The sequence below is a fragment of the Syngnathus typhle genome, linkage group LG17, assembly GCF_033458585.1.
Source record: "Syngnathus typhle isolate RoL2023-S1 ecotype Sweden linkage group LG17, RoL_Styp_1.0, whole genome shotgun sequence".
Lineage (NCBI taxonomy): Eukaryota > Metazoa > Chordata > Actinopteri > Syngnathiformes > Syngnathidae > Syngnathus > Syngnathus typhle.
Genome location: NC_083754.1, coordinates 488,113 through 503,295, shown reverse-complemented (window position 1 = coordinate 503,295; position 15,183 = coordinate 488,113). Strand labels below are relative to the sequence as shown.

General features: G+C 51.0%; 3 protein-coding genes across 5 annotated transcripts; all 3 read left to right on the top strand.

The window, feature by feature from the left end:
• The first annotated feature begins 435 nt into the window (after positions 1–435).
• On the top strand, positions 436–4,968 carry rab5c (RAB5C, member RAS oncogene family). The gene is made up of 6 exons (XM_061304135.1): positions 436–561; positions 2,559–2,818; positions 3,126–3,277; positions 3,527–3,649; positions 3,730–3,823; positions 4,156–4,968. The coding sequence occupies exons 2-6, from the start codon at positions 2,650–2,652 to the stop codon at positions 4,290–4,292; spliced, it is 675 nt and encodes a 224-aa protein (XP_061160119.1). The 5' UTR covers positions 436–561; positions 2,559–2,649; the 3' UTR covers positions 4,293–4,968.
• A 449-nt stretch (positions 4,969–5,417) lies between these two features.
• On the top strand, positions 5,418–10,506 carry kat2a (K(lysine) acetyltransferase 2A). Its single transcript, XM_061304127.1, has 17 exons — positions 5,418–5,961; positions 6,198–6,321; positions 6,795–6,940; positions 7,011–7,100; positions 7,178–7,551; positions 7,764–7,870; positions 8,058–8,168; positions 8,238–8,374; positions 8,444–8,652; positions 8,747–8,873; positions 8,938–9,048; positions 9,154–9,297; positions 9,385–9,499; positions 9,598–9,634; positions 9,809–9,872; positions 9,954–10,038; positions 10,168–10,506. The coding sequence occupies exons 1-17, from the start codon at positions 5,716–5,718 to the stop codon at positions 10,359–10,361; spliced, it is 2,421 nt and encodes an 806-aa protein (XP_061160111.1). The 5' UTR covers positions 5,418–5,715; the 3' UTR covers positions 10,362–10,506.
• Positions 10,507–11,179: 673 nt separating this feature from the next.
• On the top strand, positions 11,180–14,899 carry dhx58 (DEXH (Asp-Glu-X-His) box polypeptide 58). 3 transcript variants are annotated; one of them, XM_061304128.1, is made up of 13 exons: positions 11,180–11,301; positions 11,461–11,477; positions 11,569–11,755; positions 11,946–12,150; positions 12,230–12,420; positions 12,480–12,593; positions 12,687–12,819; positions 12,972–13,151; positions 13,224–13,462; positions 13,563–13,874; positions 13,997–14,205; positions 14,285–14,384; positions 14,551–14,899. In XM_061304128.1, exons 1-13 carry the CDS (start codon positions 11,254–11,256, stop codon positions 14,734–14,736), a joined length of 2,121 nt encoding a protein of 706 aa, XP_061160112.1. In that variant the 5' UTR covers positions 11,180–11,253; the 3' UTR covers positions 14,737–14,899. The 3 variants fall into 3 exon arrangements, with proteins under 3 accessions (XP_061160112.1, XP_061160114.1, XP_061160113.1); XM_061304130.1 differs by having other exon boundaries at positions 11,187–11,301; positions 11,556–11,755; XM_061304129.1 differs by having other exon boundaries at positions 11,215–11,477; positions 11,556–11,755.
• Positions 14,900–15,183: the final 284 nt, after the last annotated feature.

Sequence of the window (15,183 nt, the reverse complement as noted above, 5' to 3'; positions counted from 1 at the left end):
ACTTCTTGTTAGTGGACCGCAAGATGGGCTGTAGTCCTTCAAAAATGGCAAAACACACTTTGACTTTGCGCGCATTCTTTATTTTCCACAAAGACAAGCCACTGATACTGTTGAGGCTGAATATGTTATACACACAGCATTGTTACTTTTTTGTTTTGTCTCGTACATTTTGCTTGTTTTAAGAATATTTTTGCTGGAAAATGCACTGTCGTATTTGTTGGATTTCAAATGTATATTTTGTTCTTGTTTTAAGAATATTTTTACTGGACAATTTTCAAATGTCACGACGATACCATTGCATTGAAGTCTTCCCTTTTTTCGTTCAACTATGAATGGATTTGTTGTCAATCAAATATTCCAAACGTCTCAACAACAACAAACAAACAAACACGTATTTGGCCTAAATATTAAAGTCTCGCGATACTTGTTGCGTAGGGCTGTCATTGGTCAGGCGGATAAGGACGTCAAAGTGGGCGGTTCCCGGAAGGAAAGGCCACAAAGCCCAAAAAGAAGACGAAGGAGAAGACGGCCGATGAGAGCAGCCAAGGAAGAAAGAGTGATGTAAGTCCAATCTATTCAAATCCCTAACGAACCAGTGGGTCGGTCGTAGCACTAGTCGTTTAATTATAAATGAAAATGAGCTAGACGTTGCTCATGTTCCAAAAGCGATCAAAAGTGGTGATACTGCTTTGCTAGGTAGCCGAGACCGAACCGAACGTCCTGGGAAAAAAACAAAACCAAAAAAACATGACACTACTTCATATCTTGCACCCGCTTATGACACAATTTTCGGCCACAGTAACAAACAAGAGGAAACGCCGATTTGTATGATCGTGAAACGGCGTTTTGCTTACTTTGATGTTGGGCTGCTAACGTAAGCGGAATGCGAAGTTTTTTTTCCGGGGGGAGCGCTTCCTTCCTTCCGATATCTCGCCGTTATGCTCAGCTGATGATGCTACCGAGCTAGCATTTGCTTCAGGAGAGTGACTGGAGTTGGCAAGTAGCCTGATTGATAGCTTCATCTTGCACGTTTTGTCCGCCGTGTAAATAAAGGTTTCATTTCAAGAAAGAGCCAGTCCCATACTATCCTCATCTCCTTTTAGGCCAATCGTGAGCCTGTCCATATTTGGACGCGACTGCACCCGTTAGTTCTCGGCTCGGAATCATGTCATTCATGAGGTCGTCGTGAATATATCATAGCCCCCTCCTCTTGACAGCTCCTCCTTCCTGCCTTTTCTTTTGCCTCTTTGTCCCACTCTTTCTCTCCCTCTCCCTCTTTGAGCCATTTCCCAGTGGAGGTCCATTAAGCATGCAAGTAACAAGAACCAAAAAAGCATCCGTCGATGTGAGCAGCTCTGTAAATCCCAGGGGGGCAAACGAAAAAACAATCGGCGCTTGACACACGTGGCCAAGATTTTGAATGCAAGAAAAAGCCACAGAGGCCAGAGAAGTAAAAGAACATTTGATGAGAATCGGGCATTGCTTTTGAATTGCGGTTCAATTGAATTATTATTATTTTTCTTCTTCAATAAAACAGACTTTGACTGAACTGATGGTACCCTAGAAAATAATTTGACCTGAGGTGCATTATTTCAAACGTCAGTCCATTGGTCTAGCTGACAGTCACGTGCTTTCAGTGTCCTACACATCCATCATGAAACCTACAAATGTTCCAAAAGGCAAGCAGTGTATGCGCTTGAGTCTCCCCATTGGCTGCTGTTGAATATTTTATGGAGGGAGTCGTGATCTGCCATCACATGTTGAAGATTAAGCCAGGCTCAGCGGCACTTTGAGTTGATTGCATCAGCCGTGATGTTTTAACTTCACCTTTCGGCATGTTTCGACCCCCCCCCACCCCACACTGGAGCCATGTGACCCTGCCGAGGCTGATCCCTACTTTTTACCGTGCTCAGCGGTAAAACGCTTTTCTGCTCACTTTCTTTCCACTTCCCTCGTTTCCCGTCCTGTTGCAGCGCGCCTCCACGTTTCGCAACGTTTTAGTGCAAGTATGGCTTTTTGAACTGTACCACTGAGTGGTAGGTGTTACAACACAGAACGGCACAAAACTCACAAGCCGCTGGTGTCAGGATGAGGAAGTCGTGGGTTAAGTCCAGCTCCTCCTTTTGTACCGTTCACAAAATGTGGTTTTTTTTGTGTTTTTTTTTTAATGAACACATTGCAATATTTAGTCTGTAACTTTTAATGGATGAAAGTTTAAAAATGCCTGACACGGTCAAAATGCATCGATAATAATAAGATAAGTAATGCGTTGAGCGCAGCGCTGTTAGCATCAGAGCTAATGCAAGCTAAAACATAACTTTCTTTCAGACATTACATCACGGCACTCTAAAATATGCCTACGGAGCAGATCCAAACTGTTGATAAGATTCTGACAGCGCCGATGCACTTTTGCATGTGCACAAATCCAACGTGACAACGCTGTTGTAGGCCACAACCCACAGCCAGACGCTGACCGTGTTGAAGTGCGGAGCTTGAACAGCTGATCATCACAACGTCAAGTTAACTCCTTTTGAAGTGGAACGACTTGTGTTTCTCAGTTGCCCTGGCTTGGTTTCCTCCTTCGCCTCCTGCCCTAACTGAACCCGGCCAGCGCGTCGACCTTCCCCCACCCCGAATCAAGTCCCACTCATGGCCGGACGAGGCGGACCCGCGCGGACCAACGGCGCCGCGGCGCCCAGCAACAAAATCTGCCAGTTCAAGCTGGTGCTGCTGGGCGAGTCGGCGGTGGGCAAGTCCAGCCTGGTGCTACGCTTTGTCAAAGGCCAATTCCACGAGTATCAAGAGAGCACAATCGGAGGTGGGTTCAATCTTCACCTAAGTCAGCGGCCCTGCTGGTCAAAGATGACTTTTTTCTCTCTCTTCTATTCTAAAGTCTGCACCGTGGAAGTGAGAGCTTGGGTTCCTCTGTCATGTGACGAGGACCTGAGTCAGCAGCCCCCACCCGCCCTGTAAACTCTTATCACGGTTATGCCTGTCACCATAACAACGTTTTCAGGACAATATATTTGCGATGAACAACTGTTTGTATTTTTACCGTTTTTGGAATGTGAAATAAATGCGTGTCAAAAAGTCCGATAACGGCCGTCTTTTCTCTTCCGCCGTAGCGGCCTTCCTGACGCAGACGGTATGCTTGGATGACACAACGGTCAAGTTTGAGATCTGGGACACTGCGGGCCAGGAGCGCTACCACAGCTTGGCGCCCATGTATTACAGAGGCGCCCAGGCGGCCATTGTTGTGTATGACATCACCAACACAGTAAGCCATAAGCTCAGACGAGCAGACTCAAGCTATTAGTTTGCTGACCCTTGTCCTCCCATTTGGGTTGATGATTACTTTATTCCTACAGACCTTTGTGCTCTCACTTGATCATTTGTAGTAGATATGTAGACACGTGGGTGTGGGTGGGTGCGTGCGTGCGTGCGTGCGTGTGTGCGTGCGTGCGTGCGTGTGTGCAACTATAACTATGGATGGATGTTTTGGCAACTTTTTTCTCCTTTTCTAAAGGACACTTTCACCCGTGCCAAGAACTGGGTGAAAGAGCTACAGCGACAGGCCAGCCCCAACATTGTTATTGCTCTGGCAGGGAATAAAGCCGACTTGCCCAACAAGAGAGCTGTCGATTTCCAGGTCAAGATTGGAAACGGACGCGTTTGTTTTTGCTTTGATGATTGCTTTTTGGTCTAATTGCTCACATGCATTGTCTTCAGGAGGCCCAAGCGTACGCAGATGACAACAGTTTGCTCTTCATGGAGACGTCAGCTAAGACCGCCATGAATGTGAACGAGATTTTTATGGCGATAGGTAAGTGTTGTTGCATTTGTAATATATGATTTGGGAAAAGTTGCCCGAGTAAGGTGGAAATGATTTCATTTCCTATTTCACCTATGGAATTTATGTTTCCTATTTGTATCAATAGAAAAACGTCCAACATTTGGAAACAACGGCTTTTTATTGGCCGGCAAGAATCCAAGGGTTTTCTGTCACTATAATTACTTTTTTCTTGTCATCATTTTGGAAAACAAGAAAAAACGATTTTGAGTGGCTTTCTTTACTCTCGTTGATTACCCACCGTGCCGACGACGATGTGTGGGTGAAAAATGTTTTAACAAAACATCTCCGCTGATTCCTAACAGCCAAGAAGCTCCCCAAGAACGAGCCGCAGGGCGGGGCGGCCGGTGGCGGCCGGGCCCGAGGCGGTGTGGACCTGCAGGAGGCGGCACCCCAAGGTCGCGGCGGCGGCCAGTGTTGTGGGGGCGGTGGTGGCAACTAACCCTCACGGGGCGGGGCGGGGCGTCCTCCACTCCAGCTGATCCCAGCCACTTAACCCACTCGGATGGAGCGGACCGGATATGATTAGCCAGCTGTCAAACAATGTCACGGCGTTGGGACCAAAACACGGCGGAAGTTACAAACTCTTTGGCCGACACATCGTCGGCCTGGCGACCAATCACCTTTTAAAGACCCCGACCCCCAACCCCTCCCAAACTTTTGATGGTGGACACGTAGGGGAACAAACATCCCAGCCGTGGTATTATTAAAAAAAAAAGAAAAAAAAAAAATCACATCACGGAAGCTCACTTAATTTTGTTTCTGTATTTGTGTGGAAAAATAATGCAACAGGAAAAGATGGCAAACAGGCAGACTTCCTTCTCGGTAGAACTGTGTAGCCGCAATATCGTCCTCCTAATAACAAATGTTATGATAACATCACTATGATTTCTTTTTTATTGTTAGATTACCCAAGCATAAAAATAGTAATGTCATTAACATCACCCATACGTAGGTTGAACATTAAACCTCAATAACAACTAATTTGTGGAGTTGATAACCAATCGGAAGCAATCAGCGTCCCCATCTGTCTCAGCATTACTTCTTTTTTGTTTTTGTTCCATGTCTTTATTTTGTTTGCTAAATCTATGGTATTAAATGCACTGGTTCTGTCTCAACATCTTTGTGAATCAAGATGCTCGACTCTGGGTTTTCCTGTCTCAGCATCTTTGTGAATCTAGTTGCTTGCCTTGGCAATTTTCTTCATTTGTCTTATGCGTAGAAGAGTGACAAGGATGGTGGAAAAAAAAAAAGAACATGTAATTTTACCAATAAACCTGGAGAAGTTACATTTTTTTCCCCAGTGTCTAATACCTGATAAACGATCATGATCACATCCAGTCTAGTGACACCTATTTTTCTTTTTAAATGAAAGATTCTTTCATTTTTAGAGGTCAATCTCTAGATTATTAACCAATTAAGAAGACTAAATTCTAATGTTAAAAGTTGATTAGCGGGAGAAGGAAGGAAACACAAAAACACTACACTACCCACAGTCCTCTGGAAAAGCGCGTTGCCTTCAGGCTACCTGAAAACCTAGCGGATTGTGCAAAATGACGTCTCATTTCAAATCTCTCTAACTTCAGTATGTCAGTAATACTCAGTATCATTGCATTTTTGATGGACACGCGTATTGGTCAGCGTTGAAGGAATTCGAGTACACCTCAGTAACATCAAGTTTAATTATCAGTCTTGACGACTACCTTTGGTTGGTTTGTTCTTTTCTTTTAAGAGAGGGGAGACTCACAGTGATAATACTGCTTCGTCCTTTTCTCGGCCAGCTGTTTGTCAAAGTTCCTAGCGTACCCAAACGCAGCACACGAGCTCACCGGAAAGCGAAGAAGTAGAAGAGGAAAGCGTTTGAAATGTCGGACCCGGCGGTGCAGGGCCTGCAACCCCGGCTTCTCCAAGCCCAGTCGGCTGCAGGGTCGACTGTGTCTGGCCCCGCCGCGGCCGCCGCCGCCGCGGCGACTGGCTCCGGTTCAGGCAACAGTGACCCGGCCAGGCCTGGGCTGAGCCAGCAGCAACGCGCCAGCCAGAAGAAAGCCCAGGTTCGAGCCTTTCCACGGGCGAAGAAGCTGGAGAAACTTGGGGTTTTCTCCGCCTGCAAGGTAGTTAGCTCGCCGCCTATTAGCATGGCCGGCTCACGTTCAAAACAAAGCGCTCCGCTGGAATGACTGCATTTATTCTATTTGTGAGAGGTCGTAAACACATAGCGACAAGAGCTAATGTTAGTCGGCTGCCTAATGAAGGTTAGCTTCAAGGCACCAAAGCACAACAAAGTCCATGTACGTATTCCCTCCACATTGCGTTCTTTCTATTCACTGCTATGTGTGTTTGTGTTCAGGCCAGTGACACATGCAAATGCAACGGATGGAAGAACCCGAAACCTCCCACGGCACCCCGTGTCGACCTGCAGCAACATGCCGCCAGCCTGAGCGAGCCGTGCCGCAGTTGTGGACATGCTCTGGGTCGGTACCTACCGACTCACAGAATACGGACGGACGGACGGGGTGGGGTGGGGTGGGGTGGGGCGGTCTGTCCCAAAAGTCACTCTCAACTTCATCCCCAATTGTCTTTCTGGTGTCATTCGAACAGACTTGAGCCCATCACAACTTGAGAGTTTAGCTTTGACAGTGTTTGTAAACATCGCCTTGCCAATTGTCATCGGAGCAGCGTTGCAAAATCACCACCTGGCAACAAGTGAAGTTCTCCAACCAAGCGGCCTCGAGTCTGTCCGAATGATACGTGAAACTAAATGCAAAGGTGTAGCATCATTTTGTAGCGGCGTCACTCATAAGGCAAACTGGTGGAGGAACTTACGTCAATTGGCCCAATCGTGGTAGCCGTGGGGAGAACATTTCAGAAAGTTCGCGCTCCACATTCTCTTCAAAATGAATACATCAAGGTTCATTCCGACGCCTCGCGGTTTTGCGTCTTGCAGCCGATCACGTGTCTCACCTGGAGAACGTGTCCGAGGACGAGATCAACAGGCTGCTCGGAATGGTGGTGGATGTGGAGAACCTGTTCATGTCCGTGCACAAGGAGGAGGACACGGACACCAAGCAGGTCTACTTCTACCTGTTCAAGGTGAGCGCGCGTTTCAACATTCAAGCCACATCCACACAAAGTGTGTCATAACATGGTCGTAATTTGGTAGCTGCTGAGGAAATCCATCCTGCAGATGAGCCAGCCAGTGGTGGAAGGATCACTGGGCAGTCCGCCCTTTGAAAAACCCAACATCGAGCAGGTGAATGGCAAACGTCAGTTCGCACTCAAGACAAAAAGCAAAAATGACAGACATTTTTGCAATGTTCCTCTCCGAAGGGCGTGTTAAACTTTGTGCAGTACAAATTCAGCCACCTGGCGCCCAAGGAGCGCCAGACCATGTTCGAGCTGTCCAAGATGTTCCTGCTGTGCCTCAACTACTGGAAGCTGGAGACGCCCACGCAGTACCGGCAGCGCACGCAGAAGGACGACGGCACGGCCTACAAGGTGGACTACACGCGCTGGCTGTGCTACTGCCACGTGCCGCAGAGCAACGACAGCCTGCCGCGCTACGAGACCACGCACGTCTTCGGGCGCAGCCTGCTCAAGTCCATCTTCACCGTCACGCGGCGCCAGCTCCTGGAGAAGTTCCGCGTGGAAAAGGACAAGCTGCTGCCTGAGAAGCGCACGCTCATCTTGACGCACTTTCCCAAGTAAGCCTCGCCCGGGCGACCATTGCGATTTTTACGGCTGACCGTAAAATGAGTCGTCCGAGTTCAAGCGTGCGTCAAACGGATCCATTCACTTCAAATGGACTGAACGTGGCTCCGTTTGCAATGTGCAATCTTCTCCTTCAACTTGAAAGTATTGGCCTCCAGAACCATTTTGCACACTTTGCTAAAGGAATTGCATCCGTTGCGGACAGGTTTCTCTCTATGCTGGAGGAGGAAATCTACGGAGAAAATTCTCCCATCTGGGAGGCCGACTTCACCGTGCCTGCCGCCGACGGGACGCAGCTGGGACATCAGACGGGTGAGAGGGAGGGAGGGAGGGAGGGAGGGAGGGAGGGAGGGAGGGTTGGGCCGACGGAAGGAAGGCCAGACGGACGACATTTTCCATGCTCCCATGTGTCATTAAACCATTAAAGATGGATCGATAGCATAATATCTAAAGATGGATCGATAGCATAATATCTAAAAATGCGAGCGTGGTCGTGCAGTGATCAGTCCGGCGGCGGTGGCGGCGGCGGCGTCCGGCTCGTCCGCCCTCTCCAAGGCTCTGAGCGCCGCCGGTTCGTCTCTGGATGCGTCGGGTTCCGAGCTCATTACAGGTTAGCGTCTGGGATTTGCGTGAGGTGCCGCCCAAAGTCTTCGTAATGACCCGCTCTTCCTCTTTTCAGGCGAAAAGCGTAAACTCCCCGAGGCGCTGACGCTGGAGGACGCAAAGCGCATCCGGGTGATGGGCGACATTCCAATGGAGCTGGTCAACGAGGTCATGATGACCATCACCGACCCCGCCGCCATGTTGGGCCCCGAGGTGGTGCTATTTCCATTTGATCGCGGCTAGTGTCGGAACCGAAGCCACGGGACGCGTTTCCATTTGCAGACCAACCTGCTGACGCCCAACGCGGCCCGTGACGAGACAGCCCGTCTGGAGGAGCGTCGCGGCATCATTGAGTTCCACGTGATCGGCAACTCGCTGTCCCAAAAGTCCAACAAGAAGATCCTGATGTGGCTGGTGGGCCTGCAGAATGTCTTCTCGCACCAGTTACCTCGCATGCCCAAAGAGTACATCACACGGCTCGTCTTTGACCCGTAAGATCCCTCGTCTCGTCTGGTCCGGTCCGGTCCGCCACTGGCGAGCGCTCCTCACAGGTTTCCCTTTGTTTTTCTTTTTTCCAACCAAAAGGAAGCACAAGACTTTAGCCCTGATCAAAGACGGCCGCGTCATCGGGGGCATCTGTTTTAGGATGTTTCCCACCCAGGGCTTCACAGAGATCGTCTTCTGCGCCGTCACCTCCAACGAGCAAGTGAAGGTACGCGAGGCCGGCGGCTTTATCTGAACAAGACTCCAACTCAAATGTGCTCTCCCTCGGTCAGGGCTACGGCACTCACTTGATGAACCACCTGAAGGAGTACCACATCAAGCACAACATCCTCTACTTCCTCACCTACGCCGACGAGTACGCAATTGGCTACTTCAAAAAGCAGGTGAGCTCGCTCGCTCGCTCGCTCGCTCTTGCTCTCGCTCTCTCTCTCTCCACTCGACTTTTTTGTTTTGGTTCCTTTCCATCAAATCGGACCTGGTTCTGGCAGGGATTCTCCAAAGACATCAAAGTGCCCAAGAGCCGCTACCTGGGCTACATTAAAGATTACGAGGGAGCCACGCTGATGGAGTGTGAGCTGAACCCCAGGATCCCCTATACGGAGCTGTCGCACATCATCAAGAGGCAGAAAGAGGTTAGCCGTCTCATTGGACGCGCGCGCAGTCGCTAACGGTGACGTAGCGTCGCCCCTCCAACTGCCTTCCCTCCCCTGCCCCGTCAGATCATCAAGAAGCTGATCGAGAGGAAGCAGAGTCAGATCAGGAAGGTCTACCCGGGCCTCACCTGCTTCAAGGAGGGCGTGCGACAGATCCCCGTGGAGAGCATTCCCGGCATTCGTGAGTGTCGCCGGCCGGCCGGCCTCCGCAGCGCCTCCGCAGCGCCGCCGCAATGTTAGCCAAAGTGTGCTCAAGTTGTTTTCTTTATTGTCCCCAAGGAGAAACAGGCTGGAAGCCAAGCATCAAGGAGAAAGGGTAAGTGGCAATGAGTTGAGCGCATGCGTTTCCAATCTGTAATATGGAACGCAATTGGACTTTGTTCCAACAAACTCAAACCCTTTGTTAGTGCAAAATGGACATTGCAGTCAAGTAGGAAATAGGAAATCCTTGATTTCAAATCCACATGTTATGACTTGCTTTTGTTAATAGGAAAGAAGTGAAGGACCCCGATGTATTGTACAACATGCTCAAGAACCTACTGGCTCAAATAAAGGTAGCTACCGTAAGCATACTTGCAGTAGCCAGCTTTCACCGCTTTTGGCTGCACGCAAGCAAACCTTTGTGACATTTTTAGACTCACCCTGACGCTTGGCCCTTCATGGAACCCGTCAAGAAGTCCGAAGCGCCCGATTACTACGAGATCATCCGCTTTCCCATCGGTATGCCGCCGCCGCCACCGCCGCTCATTCCGTGTCATCTTTCCAAACAGTATCTATCACCCGGGCTTATTTGAAAGTAAGTATTCTCCTCCATTCTTTCTTTGGTTGCTTTTTCTATGATCTGCGCAGACCTGAAGACCATGACGGAGCGCCTGAAGAATCGCTACTACGTGACCAAGAAGCTGTTCATCGCCGACCTGCAGCGCATCATCACCAACTGCCGCGAGTACAACCCGCCCGACAGCGAGTATTGCAAGTCGGCCAACACGCTCGAAAAGTTCTTCTACTTCAAGCTCAAAGACGGTGGCCTCATCGAAAAATGAACATGTTTTTTTTGTTGTTGTTGCTGCTGCTGGGTTTGTTTTTTTTACTTTTTTGCGCAGGACTCCAATGCGGCAAAACGCAGTACCAAAGTTCTACACCAGAAACCCACTTTATTAAAAAAAAAAAAAAAAAAGAAAAAAAAAAGTCAAACGTCATTCCACATGTCGCCAAAAACTGGACCTCGGGGACTTGAAAGCCGCCGCCGCCGCCGCCGCGCTGCCTTTGGTTACTGACACACTTGAAGCCTCCCTACTGCGCTTATTATTTTGTTGTACATAAGAAATGTATTTAAAAAAAAGAAAAGAGCACGAAAGCAAACACGTGTTCCGTTTTAGGTCTCGTTCGTCATAGGGAATGAAGGCATTTGAGCTCCTTTGTGCGAGGTTACATCTCGATCTGAGGTTAAAACATAGACATTTGCTGTACTTCTGTCTTCAAACAAAAGTGCGTTCAATGGGTGCTATGGAAGAATTCGCTGCCTTCATATACATCCAGAAAAAAAAGGTTTGTTACTTGCACCGTCATGTGTTGCGTTTCCATGACGTTGTGGCAGAAGTAAGAAGCACATGAAAGAACAAGGACAGACAAGCTATTTAGCCCCGCCTCCAAGCGCGGGTGCGCGCGCGCGCGCATGCCTGCTGGATCCCAATGTTGAAACGCCTGCCATTTGCTGTCTGTCACTATAGTACTATTAATGACAATAAAGACTTTTTGTGCGAAGTCATCTTTCGACGTCAAGTGTGGCAAGCTAACTCACTGGACTGACTCCTACCATTTGGGTTTCGTTTCGTGTCGTCATGTCCTTGAGTTTCCTCTTCCCACGCGAGGAGGAGGAGCAAGCACGTAGGCACGCACGCACGCCAGCCAGCCAATGCGTCTGCGCTCATTTGCATGCGACTTGTCAACATTCCTACTTTCTTCTTCATCTTTCTGCTAAAGGTTTGGCCGCAGCACTATTTGGAAGCCGTCTGGCACGCTAGCTACAGCGTGTCATAACTGTATTCTAATAACTACGTATTGCAATCGTGTCGTTCCGACTGAGCCCCGCCCCGCTCCGCTCCGCTCCGAGTACTCGGGTTTACTTTCGTTTCCCTGCAGGTCAGCAGATCGCTAAGGTGAGTTTCGCCGAGCCGGCTGGGTCCTTGACATTCGGCTCTCTGAACACTAGTTAGTTGAAGTCAAATTCTTCTTAGCCACCTGTTGCAGACGTTCCGGGATGGCAGGTGTGATTCTTCACGGGTACCAGGAGGAGGTGGTCCAAAGGGCTCTGCAGGGGGAGAACATCATCGTGTGGCTGCCAACGGGAGCGGGCAAGACGCGAGCCGCCGTCTACGTGGCCCACAAGCATTTGGAAAGGACGCCTGGGGCCAAGGTGGTGGTCCTGGTCAATACGGTAAGGATCATCAAATGTATTCATTTGACACATTCTTTTTTCCGTCCGTCCATCCATCCATCCATCCATCCATCCATCCATCCATCCATTCATTCATTCATTCATTCATTTTGTTAACCGCTTGTCATCACCAAATGATCAAAACGGACTTAGCCCAGTCCGGTTGTCAGTGTTGCTTTGACTCTTCCAGGTGCACCTGGTTGAGCAGCACTATAGCAAGGAGTTCCAGCCATTCTTGGGGCACGCCTACAAAGTGACAGCAGTGAGCAGCGACAGCGACCAAAAGGATTTCCTGGGCGCCGTCCTGCGGGACCGCGACCTTCTCGTGTGCACAGCGCAGATCCTCCTGAATGCCCTGGACAGCGATGAGGAAGACAAACACGTGGAGCTCTCGGGTAGGTTGATGCGAGAACCCCAAGTGAGCGAGCGAGCGCGCCAATAGCGGGGGATGTTGCTGTGAACGCGCGCTCGCAGACATCACCCTGCTCGTGGTGGACGAGTGTCACCGCACTGTCAAGAAGACGGTGTATAACAAGATCATGAGGCTCTACCTGGAGAAGAAGATGAGCGGCCACGGACGGCTGCCGCAGGTCCTCGGCCTCACGGCGTCGCTGGGATCGGGAGGAGCCAAAAGTCCGGAGAAAGCCGTGCAGCATGTCCTGGAGGTACAAACGCTTACATACATTTGGATGGCGGGCATTTACCACCATCACGTGTGTATCAGATGTGCGCCAACTTGGACTGCGCCATCGTTTGCGCCGAAAACTGCATTGATGAGCTCAACGTAAAGATAGCCAGGCCTCTTCAAACCTTTGATATCGTGGACAAAAGACAGGAGGTACGCACGCGCGCACGCACGCACGCACGCACGCACGCACGCACTTTTGTTCTTTTGTTCCAAGCATCTAAGTGGACTGACTGCGCGTGGTAGGATCCATTTGGTGCGCACGTGAAGTGGATGATGCAAGCTATCCACGCTTTCATGGAGCCTCCCGAGGACGTCACCCTCAGAGAGTTTGGCACGCAGGAGTACGAGAGCGATGTGGTCGCACTGCAGAAGAGAGGTCATTTGAGCTTACCTGGAAGAAATGTTCCAACTTTTGGTTCCACACCAAGTGGGACGTCAACGCAAGGAAACGACACTTCCTACTCCAATGTCCAGATTTGATTGCGATTGATCGCACTTGAGCTGATGCCGACGGCGCCTGCGTTGCAGGCGTGAAGGAGCGCGACAGGCGACTGCAACAATGCGCCATCCATCTGCGGCAGTACAACGACGCGCTGCTGATCCACGACACGCTGCTGATGGAGGACGCGCTGACTTCTCTCCACGACTTCTACACAGAGACCACAATCACGGATGACATCGACCGCTTCCTGGTCAATCTTTTCCAAGGTGGCTGCTTCTCTTTGAACATTTTATGGGGGCTGCAATTCCAACATGGGTTACTCGGCGGTGGGCCCGCAGACAACCAAGCCGGGCTGCTGACCATGGCTCGCGACACGCGTTACGCAAATCCCAAAATGGAGCAGCTGGAGAGCGTCCTGCTGAGGCACTTTTCTCCCAACGCCGAGTCCAGAGGAATCATCTTCAGCAAGACCCGCCGGAGCACGCAGGCACTGCACCGATGGGCGCTCGCCAAAGAGCAACTGCGCTCGGCCGGCATTAAGCCCGCCACCGTAACCGGCGGCGCCGGCATGACGCAGGTGAGCCGGCTAGCGTCGCAGATAACCAAAACAATTGAGCCGAGCGCACGATGGTACGTATCTCTCCACTGGCTCGGATCAACCGTGACTTTTCCCGCAGCACGATCGCAACGAAACCATCCGCAACTTCCGCCTGGGCTCCGTCAACCTCCTGATCGCCACCAGCGTGGCCGAAGAGGGCCTGGACATCACCGAGTGCAACCTGGTGGTGCGCTACGGCCTGCTGACCAACGAGATCGCCCAGCAGCAGGCGCGCGGTCGCGCCCGCGCCCAAGACAGCCACTACTCGCTGGTGGCCCAGCGCGGCGGGCCCGAGGAGCGACGCGAGCACCTCAACACTTACCTGGAGGGCCTCACCGCCGCCGCCGTCGGCACCATTCACCAGATGAGCCCGCCAGAGTTCAGGGCCAAGGTGAGTGAGCCGGCCAGGCCAAAAAGAGAACCTTATTTTTGGTCGTTCTATCACCTATCGTCAAATGATTTGACAAAAACCAAGAACAGTAGCGCTCAGACTGGAAACCAAACCCGCTCCAGATCGCCCAGCTCCAGCAGGGCGCTTGGGTGGCAACGGAGGAGGAGAAGAACAGCGGCGGTGGCGGCGGCGGCGGCGGCGCCGGCGGCGGCGGCTACTCGGCCGCCCAAGTCCAGCTGCTGTGCGCCAACTGCTTGACGGCTGTGGCGCGAGGAAGCGACATCCAGTTGCTGGACAAAACGCATTACGTCAACGTCAACCTGCAATTCAGGTCAGCTGGCGGCCACGTGCGCCACGCACCGCCGACCGACCGACCCGCCGCCGTTTGACCCACCAGTCTACCGTCTCAGGAGTCGCTACAACCAGGGCACTCCGGTCTATCTGGACAAGACGTTTGAGGACTGGGAGCCAGGCTGCATCATCACGTGCAACAACGGCAATTGCAACAAGGTACCGGTCGACTTTGCCTTGACTTTTCGCTAGCAATCGCAATAATGGTCAGGCGCTCGGTGCAGAGGATCAAGACTAGAAGCTTACTACCACCGTAGTTTCTGGACAAACAATTAATCGGGTCCGTTGTTGCGTCGCGAGTGTCCCACCATGCATTGCGTTGCAGCGGTGGGGCTACGAGCTTAAGTACCACAAGCTGGCGCTGCTGCCCAACTTGGCCATCAAGCACTTTGCCCTGGAGACGCCAGGCGGCAGGACCACGGTCAAGAAGTGGAAGGACGTCCCGTTCGCCGTGGAGCACTTGACCTTCAGCGAGTTCTGCCGTCGCCACGCCGCTCACCTTCTGGACTGACAAACGAGCTAATGCTAAGCTCATTTTCACAACGATATGTTGCCGTCCCTTTTTCCAAACAAAAACACATTGAATGGAATGTGCAATTTGAATGTATTTTTAATTCTATTGTATCTGTTTGCGTGATTAAATGTAACCGTGTTTTCTTACACGGGTTAATGACTTTTGAGGCAGGTGATGTCTTCAAGTACCACTAGAGGGCAGCGTTGCGTCGGCTTCATTTTTCACACTAGCAAGCAAACGTGGACCTAAAATCAAAACAATAGCTTTGAAATGATGTGAGTTCCCCAATCACATCACTAATGTGCTCATGCGTAGCCCGGCTGGCTGGCTGGCTGGCCCTCCGGCTGGCTGCCTGGCTGGCTGGCTGCCTGGCTGGCTGGCTGGCTGGCTGCCTGGCTGGCTGGCTGCCTGGCTGGCTGGCTGCCTGGCTGCCTGGCTGCCTGG